This window comes from Lycorma delicatula, chromosome 2 (assembly GCF_047948215.1).
Source record: "Lycorma delicatula isolate Av1 chromosome 2, ASM4794821v1, whole genome shotgun sequence".
Classification (NCBI taxonomy): domain Eukaryota; kingdom Metazoa; phylum Arthropoda; class Insecta; order Hemiptera; family Fulgoridae; genus Lycorma; species Lycorma delicatula.
In genome coordinates, this window is record NC_134456.1 from 126,328,786 (window position 1) to 126,345,049 (window position 16,264).

Sequence of the window (16,264 nt, forward strand, 5' to 3'; positions counted from 1 at the left end):
ATGGAACATAATCTCAAAAACATGTCTTATAACGTAAATTTCAGCAAGTCACAAAATGGGGCATAATCATGTAAAAATACTACATGGATGATAAGAACATGAAAAGTAAAATCAGATGACTGAAGTGGATTTTTCAGGCATAAAGCTGGAGTACATTTTTCAACAAATACTAGAGAAAAATGATAATCTGAAATTTTAAATTTATAGCTTATTTCAGCAAAGCTTCTTTATATATCAGTGTTTAACTAAAGTTGTTAACTTAATAATATAAAACACCATAAAACTTACGGAAGGGGGATACTAATAGAAACATCATTCAATTCTAGGTGTGTATGTTCCAGTTCATATTCTATGTTAACATCGCATCCACCTTGTCCATTCTCTGAAGGCCAACAATTGACTAAAAGAAAAAAAAAACATTAAAATAACAATTAAAGATATCAATTAAAAATATTATCTAAATAACAATAATTAACATAATTTTAAAGAAACAATACATCTGAAATGCTTTATTCAACAATGCAGTAAAATTATTTTTTACTCATTATATGTTTTAAAAGGAAAAGTAGATTTATATTTATACTAGTTAACTAGAATCTACATTATTATTGTTAATATAATCAGAATATCCACCCAGAATAGATTTCTCAATAATTGAGATAGGAAAAAAAAATCTAACTAATTTTTAAATATTTTAAATTATTTTAATTAAAATAATAAAACATACATAATGTCAAAATTCCATTTGATATAAATACAATTTATGAGATATCATCATCATTCGATGTGAATATACAATGCATTGTTCTGTAATAGACAAGTTGACCTGTATATATAAAATATTTTAATGCAAATGAACAAATTTTTGATTTATAATATCTGTTCAAGTCTTTCTTAAGGTTATGATGAATATAAAGCTCAAAAGGTAAAAGAGGTACAAGTAGATTTAATTTCTCTAACAGTAATAATGTTTAACAAACAATCTCTATAAAAGAAAGTAACTCATAGGATAGATTTAACACAATTTTTTAATTCCTAGGGATATATTTTTCACAATGGGCATTTTTATTTATGCCTGGCAAGGGATCATTGTTCTTAAAGATGGATGTCTATATCATTTTTGGCAACAACAAACAACTGTTGTGATCTTAACCATCATTCAAACAATATTCACCATTCACTGATTTCACTAATTTTTTTCCCACTTACTTCCAATTTTTGTAACTCTTTCCAGAACTGCCTTGTATCCAACTTCCTTCTGTATTTCATTTTTCCATCATTATTTCTTAGTTTTCTTCTTAAATTAAATTGTGTAAAAGTTTCATTTATATATTTTTGACCATTCTGTCGTCAGAATGCTTTCTACTTAACTATGCATTCAGCAATCTTAGTCTAATAGTGCCAACTAACAATCACTTTCTCTCATTTCAAGGTTTTTTCTAAAATTTTACCTTCTTTCCTTCAGCAAAGTTCTGATAAAAATACCTAATAGATTTCAATATACTTAATTCATAATCTTTCAATTAATTCAGCTTTTTCTTAGCAAGCTACATGTTTCAAATTCCAACATAAGGGTGGAACTTATCATAGTAAAAAAATACAGTAGATTAAATGCTTTAAAAATAACTTGAACCATATCTAAAAAAAAAAAAAATACCATTTTCATTTGGGGCTGAATTTCTGTCAACCTAGTGTTATCAGAGTGAGATCTTCAATACTTAAATATGATAATTATGTTTAATCATGATTACTGATATTGAGGCCATAGCTGCTAATATTTTCTTTTCATAATCCCTTATATTTTTATAGTTAACCACTTCAAGTCAAATTTTTTCTGTATCCTTTAGTTCAATAAGTTTTATTGCTTTATTTAGTATTCTTTATTTTTATCACAATAATATGATTAATTCAGGGTTGTTATAGAGTAAGCTTAATAATTTCTGCTCTAGAGGGAAAGATTATTAACTTTCTGATTATCTTTAATAAAAATATATGAAATGAAACTGGTGATAACATGTTCTGCTTTTTTGGACACTTTTACAGTTCAACTCTTTACTTCTGGATAGTATGGCAAATGATTGTAGGCCATTCTGTTAAATTTTTTAAATCTGGATCATCTTTATTAAATAAAATACTAGTCACTATAATGTAATAATTATTATCTAAAACAAAATTTCGTTTTTTGAAAATAAAAATAAACGCAGATTCTTAATCCTGTTTAGTAAAAATATATTGTTTCAATGTAGAACACAAAACAAAATTAAATCAAATGCACACAGAAATAAAGTATAATTAAGTAGGTATTACATCATGGTAACCTGGTAAACTATGTTAACAATGGATTGGTTTCACCAAATTATAAGTGAGGATAAACAAAAACTAGAAATATAGAAAAAAATAGTTGTTAAAATATGTCATAAAAATACTCACTGGAAAATGGAACACAAGAGTCATCGTAGGTCTGGAATCGCCATTTCAGTACACCTACATCTGTGTTTAATGGGAAAGGCTTAGATGGATTTTTTAGACCAATCTGTGATTTTGCTTTAAATAATTCTTTATCAACGTTAGGATGTGTCTGAAACAGTAAATACATAATTTTAAATTAGAAATGAAACAGACTATTACGTATGTTATTGAAAAAAAGTATCAATTTCATTATTATTCACATCTATTGAAAGTTGAATAATGCATCTCATAATTAATTACTTTTTACAAAATATTTTACAATTCTTTGAAAAATCTAGGAAATGTTGCTACCCACTTTTCAGCAGCATACTTCTAATAAGATCATCTAATATCAAAATTGTTCAATATGTAAAGGAAAAAAAGTTGAGCTCTAATGCTAAAACAATAACTGCAGAATATTTACGAAAAGAAAGTTATAAGACAGAACTATCTGACGATCATATATATTTTTTAAAGTGATAATTGTTTTTAAAAATTTAAATATCTTCTAAGAAAAATATTTGACTAAAAAAATTAATAAAACAAAGTATTGCATTACAAAAAAAATCAGGTGAGAGGTGACTAACAGTAAGTAACTTATTTTATGAGCATCAAAGAAATAATTATTTACAAATAAAACTTATAAATTAATATATCAAATTTGTTTCTAGAAACAATCTTTTTTTTTTTTAAAACAAATCATGTTCACATTATTTATTTTTACAGATTAGACAATTCTCACCAACTACAAATACCAGTAGATAGACAATGTTTATATTATTGGTTTATACAGCAATCCACAGCCTTCAGTTGTCATGAAATGTTAAAGTAAGCATTGTGCATTTGCCGCTGAATCTTTTTTTTTTTTTAAATGGGATTCAATGACTAACACAATGTTAAGTTTAGGCATCACCTTAAATAAGAAGAAAAGGAAGAGTCCCAACACACCGAACGATTTTATACAGGTAGAAAAGTTAATAACAACTCTTCTGGATTACTGAAGAATTAAATTCTGGCTGTACACAAATTGCTAACATTCTAGAGAATAAGAGTGGCTCTTAGGAAAATCCATAAGAGTTCTGCTAGACAGCATTCTGTAGCACTACGCATGTCAGATAGGATCTTTTTCCCAGGGCGAAAAACACTTTCGTGTTATCATCACTTAGGTATGGTATTTGTTCTACAAAAACTGGATAGTTGTTAAAAATTAATTAAAAAACTAAAAACTCCAACACATAAGAATACATCTTCCAAAGTAAAAAGTCTGTAGTGTGTGTTAAAAGATATATCACATATAATGTGATATATCATAATCTTGAAAAAAAAAAATAGCATGAATATTTAGAACACACTACAGTAATTTATATATTTAAATATAAACGGGCAGCTGTAAGAAATTGTAAAACAGATGATAACACTTCACTATCCCCAATTGTTTGCATGTCAGCCCCTAATTTAAACTTGCGATGCAATGCCGCATAACAGATACAATCCACAAGAATATGATGCATTGTCAGTTGGCAGTCACAGCAAGCACAAATTTGAGCATCTGTTTGAGTCATCATCTGATGACTCATGGATATCTATCCATGAATGAATCTAGTATGCCCTAGTTCACAAATGCCAGATAACAATTTCCTCTTGACGGTTATTTCTGCATGAGGAGCTCCACGGTGAAACAGTTTTTTTAATTGGCTGAAGTTTATTGTACATGGTAGCATCCCACTCACTTTGCTACACATCATAAACAGCCTTCTTCAGGAAGATTGTTAGAAGCAATGCAACTAGTGAAAGGAGGCTGAAAACAAGCCTTATTTGCTGCACTGTTTGCATGCTTATTGCCTGAAATTTCTATATGGCTGGGAATCCAGTAGAAGCTCACTGTTGTATTACATCTACTCATTTGCAAAATGACACAATGAATCTCACAGACAACAGTGTTTAGAGTACACATCATTAATTGCCTGTAGGATAGCTCATAGAATCTGAGCAAACAAGAGCATGCCAATATTTTGAGCTAATTATACATAAGGCCTTATTAATGGCATACAACTCTGCAATGAAAATAATGGTGATGTTGGGAAGGCCAAACATGTATGTTCTGTTGCAACAACAAAGCCACAACCAACAAAATTAATGTTTCTACAACTTTTCGTATAAATTATAACATCAGCAGTCATGCTATTTTTAATGTTATAAAATTTGTTTTGTAAGAGTATCGGATTTTTATTCTGTTTGTTGTACTGGCAAAGATGAAAGCAGTAATACCGTGAGAAGGTTGCGAAGAAGAGTAATTGTATACTTAGAGCTGAGAAAAAGCATTGAGCCTGATGCCTGTGGAGCAGTAGATCTCGGCTGTATTGACAGACATGCTGATTCGAGAATACCACATCAAAGGTTGGGTGAGTTGGTTGTACTCAAATGCAAGCTACATAGGAGCATATCATTTACTTCTATTATAAAGAGCGGCGGCTCACCACTGTCCACCAACAGACTTACCACAGGGCTTAACCAAAAAGCAGCTGTGGCAAGATGGACAAACAAATGTTGGACTATATTGAGCATCTTTAATGCAGTAGAATCTTTGCAGACGAATAAGCTACGCAGCCGTAGTATAAGCGAGAACAGACCAGAGCTTGGCTTGGTAGAAGTGAAACATGCATACCAGATCGGCTCCCCAACGGATATTAGACAGAACTCTCAGCATGTCTAACGTTTTTAGACATTTTACCTTCAGCCCTTCAAATGTGTTACCTATGTTAGTTGTTGGTCAAATGACATACCTAGAAATCTCAAATGTTGCACATGGATTTCCATTTTCATCCATTTAAAATTCACATGGTTCAAGAATTACATAGGTAAATGGAATTTTTCACAAATAAATTAAAATTAAATTAATAAATTTTTCTGATTACTGGAGTACTGACACTTTATATGATACGTCATTTTCAAAAACTGTATTAGTTACAGTTTTGCTGAACAACAAATATGTACCAATACTAACAGAGAGACTAGACCTTTTCCATAAAACATGAAATGAAACAATTATCCTTACAAAAAATTTATGCACTGATGAGTGAATGGTATTTTGTAGAGGTAGATTACTTTTCCAAATTTATATTAAAGATAAGCAACATTGATAAGGAATAAAATCATATATGCTCACAGAATCTTCTGGTTTGATCTTTAGGGTTATAAATAATAGGGCTTCTAATAAAGGTTGATGGTCCTGGCCACACAGAATGTTGTACATAAGCACATGAAGGGAATGAATGATGGTCACTCATTCTTCATGGACAACAACTGCAACAGTGTTGATCTGATCATGAGCATTTAGAGAGGAAAAAGTACTACACAGATATCTTAAGATCAAACCGAAAGAAAAACCCATTAAGTTGTGTTTCTAAAAAATAATATACAGGTGAAGTAAAAGCCTTAATTTCAGATGAGGCTGTTTGTGTCTTGAAGTGAAAGGATAAAAGAGATGTCATTAAGAGCAGCTCTGAATTTGTGAACGAAATGATCAATGTCACTAATAAACAAAGGAATGATACTTAAATTAGAGGCTGAGGTAAAATATAATATGCTTATGGATGCAGTGATCATTTATATCTGATGACAGCCTATTATCATATTGAAAAGAAAATGCTTAAAAGGTAGAAAAAAATGTGTATTCATATATTTTGTGTGTTTCTGATGAAAAGCTTCTTTTTGTTTAAAAAAAAAACCAAATTATTCTTTAAAAACATTTTGTGATTCCATAATTAGATCTCTAAGATAGCACATCGTTCAATTTCTGTTCTTTTAACACATACCAAACATTTTTCTATGTATAGATGAATATAAGAGGGCGAAAAAAGATCCCTATTTTTCATCTAAAACAATTCTCTAAACAATAATCACCATCTAACATTTTTTTTTGTGATATAAATACCCTCTATAGAAACAAAAAACATTCTGCAAACAACACATACCTGTAACTGGATTCCTCTGGTATCTTTATTTTCCAGTACAACTTTAATTCGACCCCATTTTTCATCGGAAATTCTTAATGTTATTAGGCCATGCAATTCAAATGTCTGAAGGCCACCATCTCGTCCAACACGCAACATTAATTTCTCTTCTTGTCTCATATGTACACTAATATTAAAAAAAAGAATTATTAATTAAATAATTCACCGTAATTTATTTAACACATTTAATTACAAATATGATGAAGTTACTAAAATAGATTCATTTATTTTACTATTATTTTTCACACTCTTTTTTCAACCAAGTAGGAATGATGAATATTTATATGGTTCAAGTAAAAACTTTTGAGAAGAATTGTGAACAAAGAGAACTTGTTTAAAAGTAATTCATATATTTTTAATAACAGATATTTAACAATTTCATCCGTTTCTTTGAAATTACAAACTTGATTTAATTTATCTCAAACTTGAGATATCTGAGAGCAAACTCAAATTCTGAGTCAAAGTCCTGAAATTAACAATAAAAACATAAAAATTACTTCATTATGTATAGAACAAAGAAGCAAGAAACGGGCGAGTTGTTTTGAAAAGTACTTCATGAGGGGTAAAAAAATTTCACTAAGGGATAATGAGAGACCAAGATGACTTTTCCACAATTGTTTTATACTTTAAATTGGTGGAATATTGTTTCATGAATTTATCTACAAGGAATAAGAATGTTACACTATGCTGCTTTTAGTTCTACTGTAATGTTCAAAAGTATTTATGGGGAAACATTAGGTGTAAATATACAGAATTCAGCAGTATCCATGAGTTGTGAACATTATTGTTGCTTTGTATTCACTCAACATGCTGGGTCTGGCCCACTATAGTTTTTTGCGCCTTCCTAAAATAAAATTCAAGTCAAAGGATAATTTTTTATAATATGGAGTGTTTTAAGCATAGACAGAAGCATTGGTAGTGACTTCTTGAAGCCACATCAATGCTACTTTAAGTTAATGGGCTGAATTTAAAACAGGTATGTTTCTCTCTTTGTAGGTGTAATCCCGGTAAATATTGATTATATCTTGAGTACAATCATGTACGAACAAGACAACATAATCAATCACTGCTTCTGCCTTTAATTGCAAAGAACTCAATTCTTCTGAATCTCAAAATCTATTAATGTTAAACTGATTATTTAATTTATCAGTTTTAAGTCTCCTGAATTATATCACGTCGCTGATTAAGTGTACTTTTGTCTTATGTTGTTATATATTTTTTAACATATTCAGATTATTCTTTTTGAAGTTATTATGTTTTTAGTCTCCTTGAAGTCAATTAAGATTCCTTGTCAAACATTTGAAGCAGCAAAAGTCAATAATTTTTACATATTTTGTTCTCATAATTATATTAAGATATATTTCTCCAACCAGTTTTCTAGGTACTGCCAGGTCTGGATGTGTATATATAGGCAAATGCAATTACCATTACTGACCTGCCAGGCCTGACTTAGCTGCAATATAAGTTTAAATGTGCTGGTAAACATGTGGTCTAAAATAGACTAGGGTGAGTGATCACTCTTGAGACGTTTGGTTAATTGAAACCCAACCACCAAAGAACACCAGCTTCCCACTGTCGCATTCAAATTCATATAAAAGCAACTGCCTTTACAAGGACTTGAAAAAACTCTTGACTTTGAAAATCAGCTGACTTTGTGATGATGAGTTTAATCACTAAACTAACCTGGCAGGTTTCAATACTATATTATGATATCTGTTTTCCTGTTTATTCCTTAATCATTTATTATAGGTTTGATGGTTTGGTGCTTTCATTTATACATTTTCTTAATAAACATTTTAATTTTTACAACTTATAAACCACACACAGCAGGATCTAATACTAGAGCTTATCCTAAATAATAAGTAAAAAAATTAATATAAAATAACAAAGTACTGACTCATCTACATTTGCAAGAGAAGGTGGAGCAATTTTTGAACTGACAGGCAGAGATTTATTACTTGATGTAACATTTTCACCTTCTGATTTTAACTGATCTACAAATGATTCCACATCTCTGGATTTACTTCCTAATTTCATCGCTTTTGTTGATGCTGTTGGCTTACTGAAAAAAATTTATCAATTATAAAATGATGTTACGGCAACTTATCTCAATAAAAAACAAAGAATACTTTTAAAGCATATAACTAAAGTATATAAGTTTCTTTAAAGTACTGGTACTGGTACTGGTAATTTCAGCAGAGCAAAATAATATCTTGGTTAATTTACCTTTAAGTAGACAACAAATTCTACATTCTTCCATTCTTCTAAAATATACTCATTATATACTGAAAATCATTATAGTAAAATCTTCATTCTATTCTCAACAATAGCCAAAATTTTAGCTTCCCATCAACAATGGATGCAGTACAATTACAAGATTTTTAATATTAGTACTAACTGCTCAGTCAGCATGATGGCAAGTTTATTGTCATTTTAGTTCTGAAATACTATTTCTAGCTGGACTAATTTTTAAAAATAATGCTACATAGGCATAATAAAATATTTACTTTTTATACTAATAACTCAAACTAAATGGTTAAGAGTGATTTTAGTGCCTTTACGATGACAATATCATGATAATTATGGTAATGTAAAGATGATATTCAATAAAAGAAAGTAATTATAGGAAAAAATCATATTATATTATTCTCAAATATAATTCTGAGGCATTTAATATATTCTTTCTAATAACTAAAACTGCAGTAAAATTATATTATACTGGAACTTAAATATAAATATACTATAAAAGTCAAATACACATACATATACATAAATGAAGAAACATATATAAATATTTACACATTTTTTTGAAATGAAAAGTACATAAAATTTTATTTCATTAAAAACTTCTAATAATCTTTCATATTTTATCTTATTATTATTGAATTATTATTTATCGTAAAATGTTTTTTTACAATCATAGGTTAATAATTATTAATAAATCAGTATATTTAAATTAAAAAAAAAAGTTAAAAAAAGGAGATGAAGTCTGATTTGAACTGATGTGCCTTCCCCTTGATCCAAATATTTCATTAATTAAAATTTCATCAGACTATAACTCTGGAACCAATGAAAATAAGTAACACTTATTGTTTAAAAAGCTCTCAATGAGGACTGCAGTTAAGAAAAAGTCAATGACTTTTTTCAAGTCTTGAACGATAGGTATTTTTTTATACCTATCGTTCACAAAATCATTAAAAGAAGATTTATCTGCTTGAAAAAACCACTGAAAATCTAATCCATAATGTTATAATTTACATTACTAATTACTAATAAATTAGTAAATTAATGTAAATTACATTTACATTACTAATAAAAAGTTAATGATAATTAACATTATTAAACCAGACAATCAAATAAATATCATAAACATTAACAACACAAGTACAACATAATACTACCAAATTTAAGAAGTAATACAAAAATAATGATACAGAAATAAAAAATGTACAAATAAAATTAAGAAGATTTTTTTAATATAAATCTAAGTTAACAGAAATTTATTGCTGTACAATGGGCAGTCCTATTGAAAGCAAAGAATATTGGAAATACTTTTCTGCAGTTATATTTTCCAAGTAAAAATATAAAAATAATCGGATATATGATATAGGGAAATAATGTCACATCTACTCTATGTTTGCACATCTGTTAAACAAAATGCAAAACAATAAGTCCAATATGTTTTCAAGTAAACAAGAGAGTAGATATTTTACTCTTCACTGGGTACTTTTTATAACTGCAATTAAACGTAACACTTTCAGTCCATGTTAAACTGATGACAGTTCAAAATAAGTAGAATATTGGTAAATAGTATAATATAAGCTATCTGTACTATACCATACATGACACAGATGTTCAAGCTAAAACAATTCCTGACAACTGATTTTTTTTTAACAAAATTTTCTTTTAAAAATATTTTTAAAAGTTAATGATGTTAAAGAACAATTTATATCCGGAGTATAGTACAAGGTGAGACGATAAAGATGGTATGATTTGCTGATGATATAGTAATCCTAGCTGAGAGTAAAAATGATTTAGAAGAAACAATGAATGGCACGAATGAAGTCCTACGCAAGAACTAACACATGAAAATAAACAAGAACAAAATGAAAGTAATGAAATGTAATAGAAATAATGAAGATGGACCACTGAATGTAAAAAGAGGAAGAGAAAAGATTATGGAGGTAGAAGAACTTTATTTGGGAAGTAGAATTACTAAAGATGGACAAAGTAGGAGTGATATGAAATGCTGAAATGCACAAGCGAAAAGAGCCTGCAGTCAGAAATATAATTTGTTTACATGAAAAATTAATTTAAATGTCAGGAAAACATTTTTGAAAGTATATGTTTGGAGTGTAGCTTTATATGGAAGTGAAACTTGGACAATCAGAGTACCTGAGAAGAAAATATTAGAAGCTTTTGAAATGTGGTGCTATAGGAGAATGTTAAAAATCAGATGGGTGGATAAAGTGACAAATGAAGAGGTGTTGCGGCAAATTGAAGAAAGAAGCATTTGGAAAGAAGAGACAGACTGTTATAGGCCACATATTAAGGCATCCTGGAATAGTCGCTTTAATATTGGAGGGACATGTAAAAGGAAAACATTGTGCAGGCAGGCAACATTTAGAATATGTAAAACTTATTGTTAGGGATGTATGATGTAGGGGGTATACGGAAATGAAACAACTAGCACTAGATAGGGAATCTTGGAGAGCTGCATCAAACCAGTCAAATTACAAGACAAAAAAAAAAATCAGAGCTTATTTATACGAAATTAGAATTTAGTTTATACAATGCTTACTTACACATTATACAAACAGCTTTGATGATTTCTATCTTTAACTAAGGATTCCATTCAAAGTAATTGACAGCAACTGATAACTGACAGAATACTAAAAAATTCAGCTAGTTAAAAAAATTATAAGTACTACTTACGAAATAGGAGAATACAACGGTTTAGAATCTGGAGCAGAATCACTAATAACAGCAGGTGTAGTATAAAGAGATGAACTGCCAAAACCTCCACTTTGACCGCCCAAAACTCCTCCTTTAACATAACCCTTTTTGTTGGCTTCCATACGTGCTCTCTGAAGCTCTTTTGCTTTTTCACGCATTTTGTTCTTAGCTTCACGCTCTTGTGTCTGTAAATAAAATAAGCAATAAATTGGATTTGTTTCAGGAGCTCCACTTTTCCAGTGTTTCATATTTTTTACAAAGTGCCACACTGTGTTTAAAAGTCATGCTGTTTTATTCATAAAATAATCGTAAAGGAAGTGTCAACTTTAAATGATCACATTAATAAAATAATTTTATTTTTTACTTAATACTTTTTATAAATGAAAGTCAAGGATAAATAAAATGTTGAGAAATTACACTCATTAGGTTAATACAACAATGTAGATGATCAAATTCATAAAACAAAATTATTTTCAATTTTAATTTAAAAGCATCATTCCTAAATTTTTCTTGCTCTAGTTAACAAATCAATGGCATCAAGTGGATACTCCACTAACAAGATGAGGTTTATGACCGAGTCAAAAATTGAACTGGTAAAATATATAATGGATCACTTCAACTTTAACATCACAAGTCTGAAGTGATTTACCTGACAGAAAAAACAATCTCAATGGTATCCAAGGAACCATTCCAAGGAATTTTATTTACATGGATCAATGATTTAAGGCAAACGAAAATTAAATTGGAGCAAGATAACATTTCAATAAATATATAATATATCATTTACTATGTAATGAAATTACATGCTGAAATTTAAGCATAAATATTTCTGCTTTAAATCATAAAGCAAAAATTGAAACATACCTGACGTACAGCTTGATATACTTTTTCTTCATGTGAATCCATCTCTACAAATGTTCTTATCTGGGCTAAGTTTACACTTTCTCGATATCCAAGAGCAACAATTTCATCAAAGGCAAATATTAAATTGAATGCATTTACTGCTATTTCAGATTCATCCATGCTTCGACAATATTCAGGGATCTGTAAAACAATGTTTCTTAGTGAAAATATGCGTCTGTACCAGTAACATTAAAATAAATTTGCTATGTCTGTGAACAGAAATGAAATATTTTGGCAACACAAAAAAATTCCATCCAGATTTTGCATTATTCAGACTAGACTCCACTTATTTAGAAATTAAGAAATTTTAACAAATTAGATGTCAAATGATTTCTTATGAGTCATGCCTTGATTTATTGAATTTATGTTGTTTTATTTGTACATTTATTACTTCAATGCATGCAGGGATTTTTACATAAATATAATTAAAATTCTATTCTCATAACCATTGTCCTTAAGTATAAATATGATATATATTCTTATATTTTATTTATTTATAAATAATAAATAAAATTTTAAAAATAAATAACATTTTATTTATTATATTATTATTTATCTATTATTTTATTTATTATTAGTTACGTTCTTATAAGTTACTTATCCCCATAAGTGTATACCAGGTGATTCAAAAAAGTCTTCATAACTTTAAAAGCATTTAAAAATTTATTGAGATAACTTATAGATTCAGTTGCGGTCTCATTTCACAGAAAAACACATTCCTAAATGTGTTTGTGTAAACACAAAACCTAACATTCACTTTAGTTAGATATGGCTTCCATTTGTAATGTAACATACATCCCACCCTGAAGTTGATTTCATTCCAGACTGTAGCCAGCAAGTTGAGTGTAGTGTTATCTCTGCAGCTGCGACATTAATTCAAAGTCTTAACTCAACAAGATCAGCAGGCAAAGGTAGTACATAAACCCAATGTTTAATGAAATCCCACAAGAAAACATTTAGCAGAGTCAAATCTGGGCAGCAGGGTGGTCATGCAATTGAACCTTCATGACCAATCTACTGTCCTGGGAATTGAGTATCAAGAAAATCTCAGACTTCTAGGCGGTAGTCAGGTGGTGTGCCATCTTGCTGATGGTAATGATGTCCATTTTGGTCATCATTGTATAACTGAGGAATTAGAAAATTTTGAAGCATGTCCAAACAAATGATAAAATTTATTGTTGCCTCCTGAAAGAAGAATGGGTCTTTGTTTGCTTAGGGCACAAAAAACATTGACCTTAGAGCTATCAATAGGGAATGTGCTACAAAGTTTCATATGGGTTTTTCACTACCAAAATATTCGACAGTTATGGGTATTAGCCTTGCCACTGATGTGAAATGCTGACTCATCACTAAAAATTACATTGTCAAAAATCTGTCGTCTGCAATTGTATTCATTTCCCCAAAAACTGAAGCTAAGCAACTTTGCCATCAACTATAATGTGTTGAACCACAGCTTGTATGACTTTAAGTGTAATTGTTTACATAACAGTTGTTTGTGGAATGCCAGTCTCAAGTGACACATGCTGAGTAGATTTCTTTGGACTATGTGCAAAGCTTTCTCAGAGTTGTTCCACAGCAGGTTCAGGGAAATGTGGGTTTCCTGGTGATTTTGGATGTTTAACACAGAACAACCTGTTATGTTAAACATCCTTGTCCTGTTAATTGCAATTTTTTTGCAATTAAGGTTTGGTGCCAATGATAACAGTATGCCTAATGGCTGGCTCCCCATTGTACTCTCTACAAAAATTACAAGGAATGCAGTTTCTGACTGTAAATCGTGAAACCAAAACATATAGTGAGCATGTTCTCTATAAGTAAAGTGTATCCAACACTGATGGCTGAATTCGGTACTAATCAATTATGCGAGTTAAAACTTTATGTGTTTTGCTATGAAATGAGACCTCAACCGAATCTGTAAGTTATCTAAATAAATTTTTACATGCTTTAAAGCTGTAAAGTCCATTTTGAATCACCTGATATATAAAATTTTATATATTTTTTTATACAATCATATATTTTTTTAACAATCATGTAAACGTTTTTAAAAAAAACTTATATAAACTTCACTGCATATACTACATATAATATATAGTATTATTTTTATATATTTTTTAAGTACACAAAGTGACATAAAAAAATTGGAACTTTTGAAAATTCATAAGAAAAATTTGACAGAAACCTAACCATTAGAATTAAAAAATCTGATATGGACACCACATGACTTCCTGGTACGCCTATTAAATTACATATACACATTTATTTTTAATGAAAAGTACATCAAATTTTATTTCATTAATACCTTTTGATATTGTTTCATAGTTTATTATTATTATTATTATTGAATTATTGTTTATTGTAAAAACGTTTTTACAACCAGAGGTTAATAATTATTAATAAATCAACATATTTAAATAAAAAAAGGAGATGAAGTCAGATTCGAACCGATGTGTTTTTTTTGGATACATTTGGTCTAGTAGACTGCAATCAAAAGGGGAGGGGCAAACTGGATGCTACAACAGTCCTAAATCCAAAATTTCAACATCCTACGGCTAATCGTTTTTGAATTATACTAGATACGTACATACATCACGCCGAAACTAAGCAAAATGGATATTTCAGTTAAAATTTGAAAACCAAAATTTTCTGCAATCACAATAAGTTTTTAAAAATTATGTATTATATAGATGGCATCCTCCTCTAAGTATTACCTCTGACAATCTGCTGTTGAGGATCCCTACTGCTCGCTGCAACATCTCAGGTGGGATGCCACCAATTTTGTCTTTTGCAATTCACCCAGTCTTTAGCAAACTCTTACAGACTACACTCTTAAGGTATCCCCACAAAAAAATCACAACTGTCAAATACATTATCTTGGAGACTAAAGAATGTTACCAAATCTTGAGATGACATGGTTACTAAATAATTCTCACACAGCTGCCATAGATTGCAGCGATTGCTAATATTGCACCATCCTGTTGAAATCAGGCTTTACGCTTGTGTCGAAAATTATTCAATGCAGGTGTAAAAAGAGATTGCAGCATGTGAACATACTGATCCAAAGTGACAATGTGATCGCTCCTCATTTTTGAAAATGTATGATCTGACGTCCCCATGTAACAAAATTGCATAACATATTGTTATCTTGCTGCTGTGTAAAGGACATTTATAAACTTCACTGGCATTGCTATCTGTCCCGTAACAATAGTTCTACTTGCTCATGTAACCTGCAAGATGGAAATGTGCCTCACCTCATATCCACAGCTTGTTCAGAAATCTGTTGTCCTTGTTAATGTTTGCCATAATTTTTTACAGTAATTAAAGCGGAAGTTATGATCATTCTCCTTCAGTTCTGACAAAATCTGTAAATTTGATCAGTAACTTTTCAATAAAATTTACAGATTTTATCCAGAGATTTGCAAATTTCTAGATGAAATTTTAGGTCAAAATGAAGAATTTGGGGCAAATATTATCTCAAGACAAACTGATCACAGCTACATACCAATTGAACACTGTGGGCTCTATACAACTGAAATGTGTACAGCCTTGATATTGTACAAACACTTCTGTCAGTTTCTTTTTCAGAGCTGGTCCAGTCTCTTCAAAGTTTTTAATCCACATTTTTTGATGGAACATACCCTAAACTGTAATGCTGCTAGAACTCCCTCTATGCAACTTCTAATTTATCATTAGTTTTGTAAAATATTTTTATGGCAAAAGCATGCTGTTGACCATTCCACTGCACCATGATGACTGAGTAACAAGGTAGCCTCTGCATAAAGCAATACTGCCAATTGTACATGACTGCCAGTACACATATTAAAAGTTCCTGTTTTTTGTGTCACTTTGTATATTATATACAAGACTACAGAATTAATTTTAGCTTCCTAATTTCAATTTTTATCATGGAAAGTACATTTTTTTTTACTACTACTAATTTTTTTTGT

The 16,264-nt window shown here is 29.8% G+C and overlaps 1 protein-coding gene across 1 annotated transcript in view; it reads right to left on the reverse strand.

Moving 5' to 3' along the window:
- Positions 1 to 16,264, reverse strand: part of deltaCOP (coatomer subunit delta) — a 38,587-nt gene that overhangs the window by 4,204 nt on the left and 18,119 nt on the right. Inside the window, exons 4-9 of the mRNA XM_075356223.1 lie at positions 12,282 to 12,461; positions 11,397 to 11,602; positions 8,359 to 8,523; positions 6,423 to 6,588; positions 2,431 to 2,578; positions 289 to 400 (exon numbers count right to left, since the gene is read on the reverse strand). Of these exons, the coding sequence (XP_075212338.1) occupies positions 289 to 400; positions 2,431 to 2,578; positions 6,423 to 6,588; positions 8,359 to 8,523; positions 11,397 to 11,602; positions 12,282 to 12,461 (977 nt within the window). The remainder of the gene's footprint in view (positions 1 to 288; positions 401 to 2,430; positions 2,579 to 6,422; positions 6,589 to 8,358; positions 8,524 to 11,396; positions 11,603 to 12,281; positions 12,462 to 16,264) is intronic.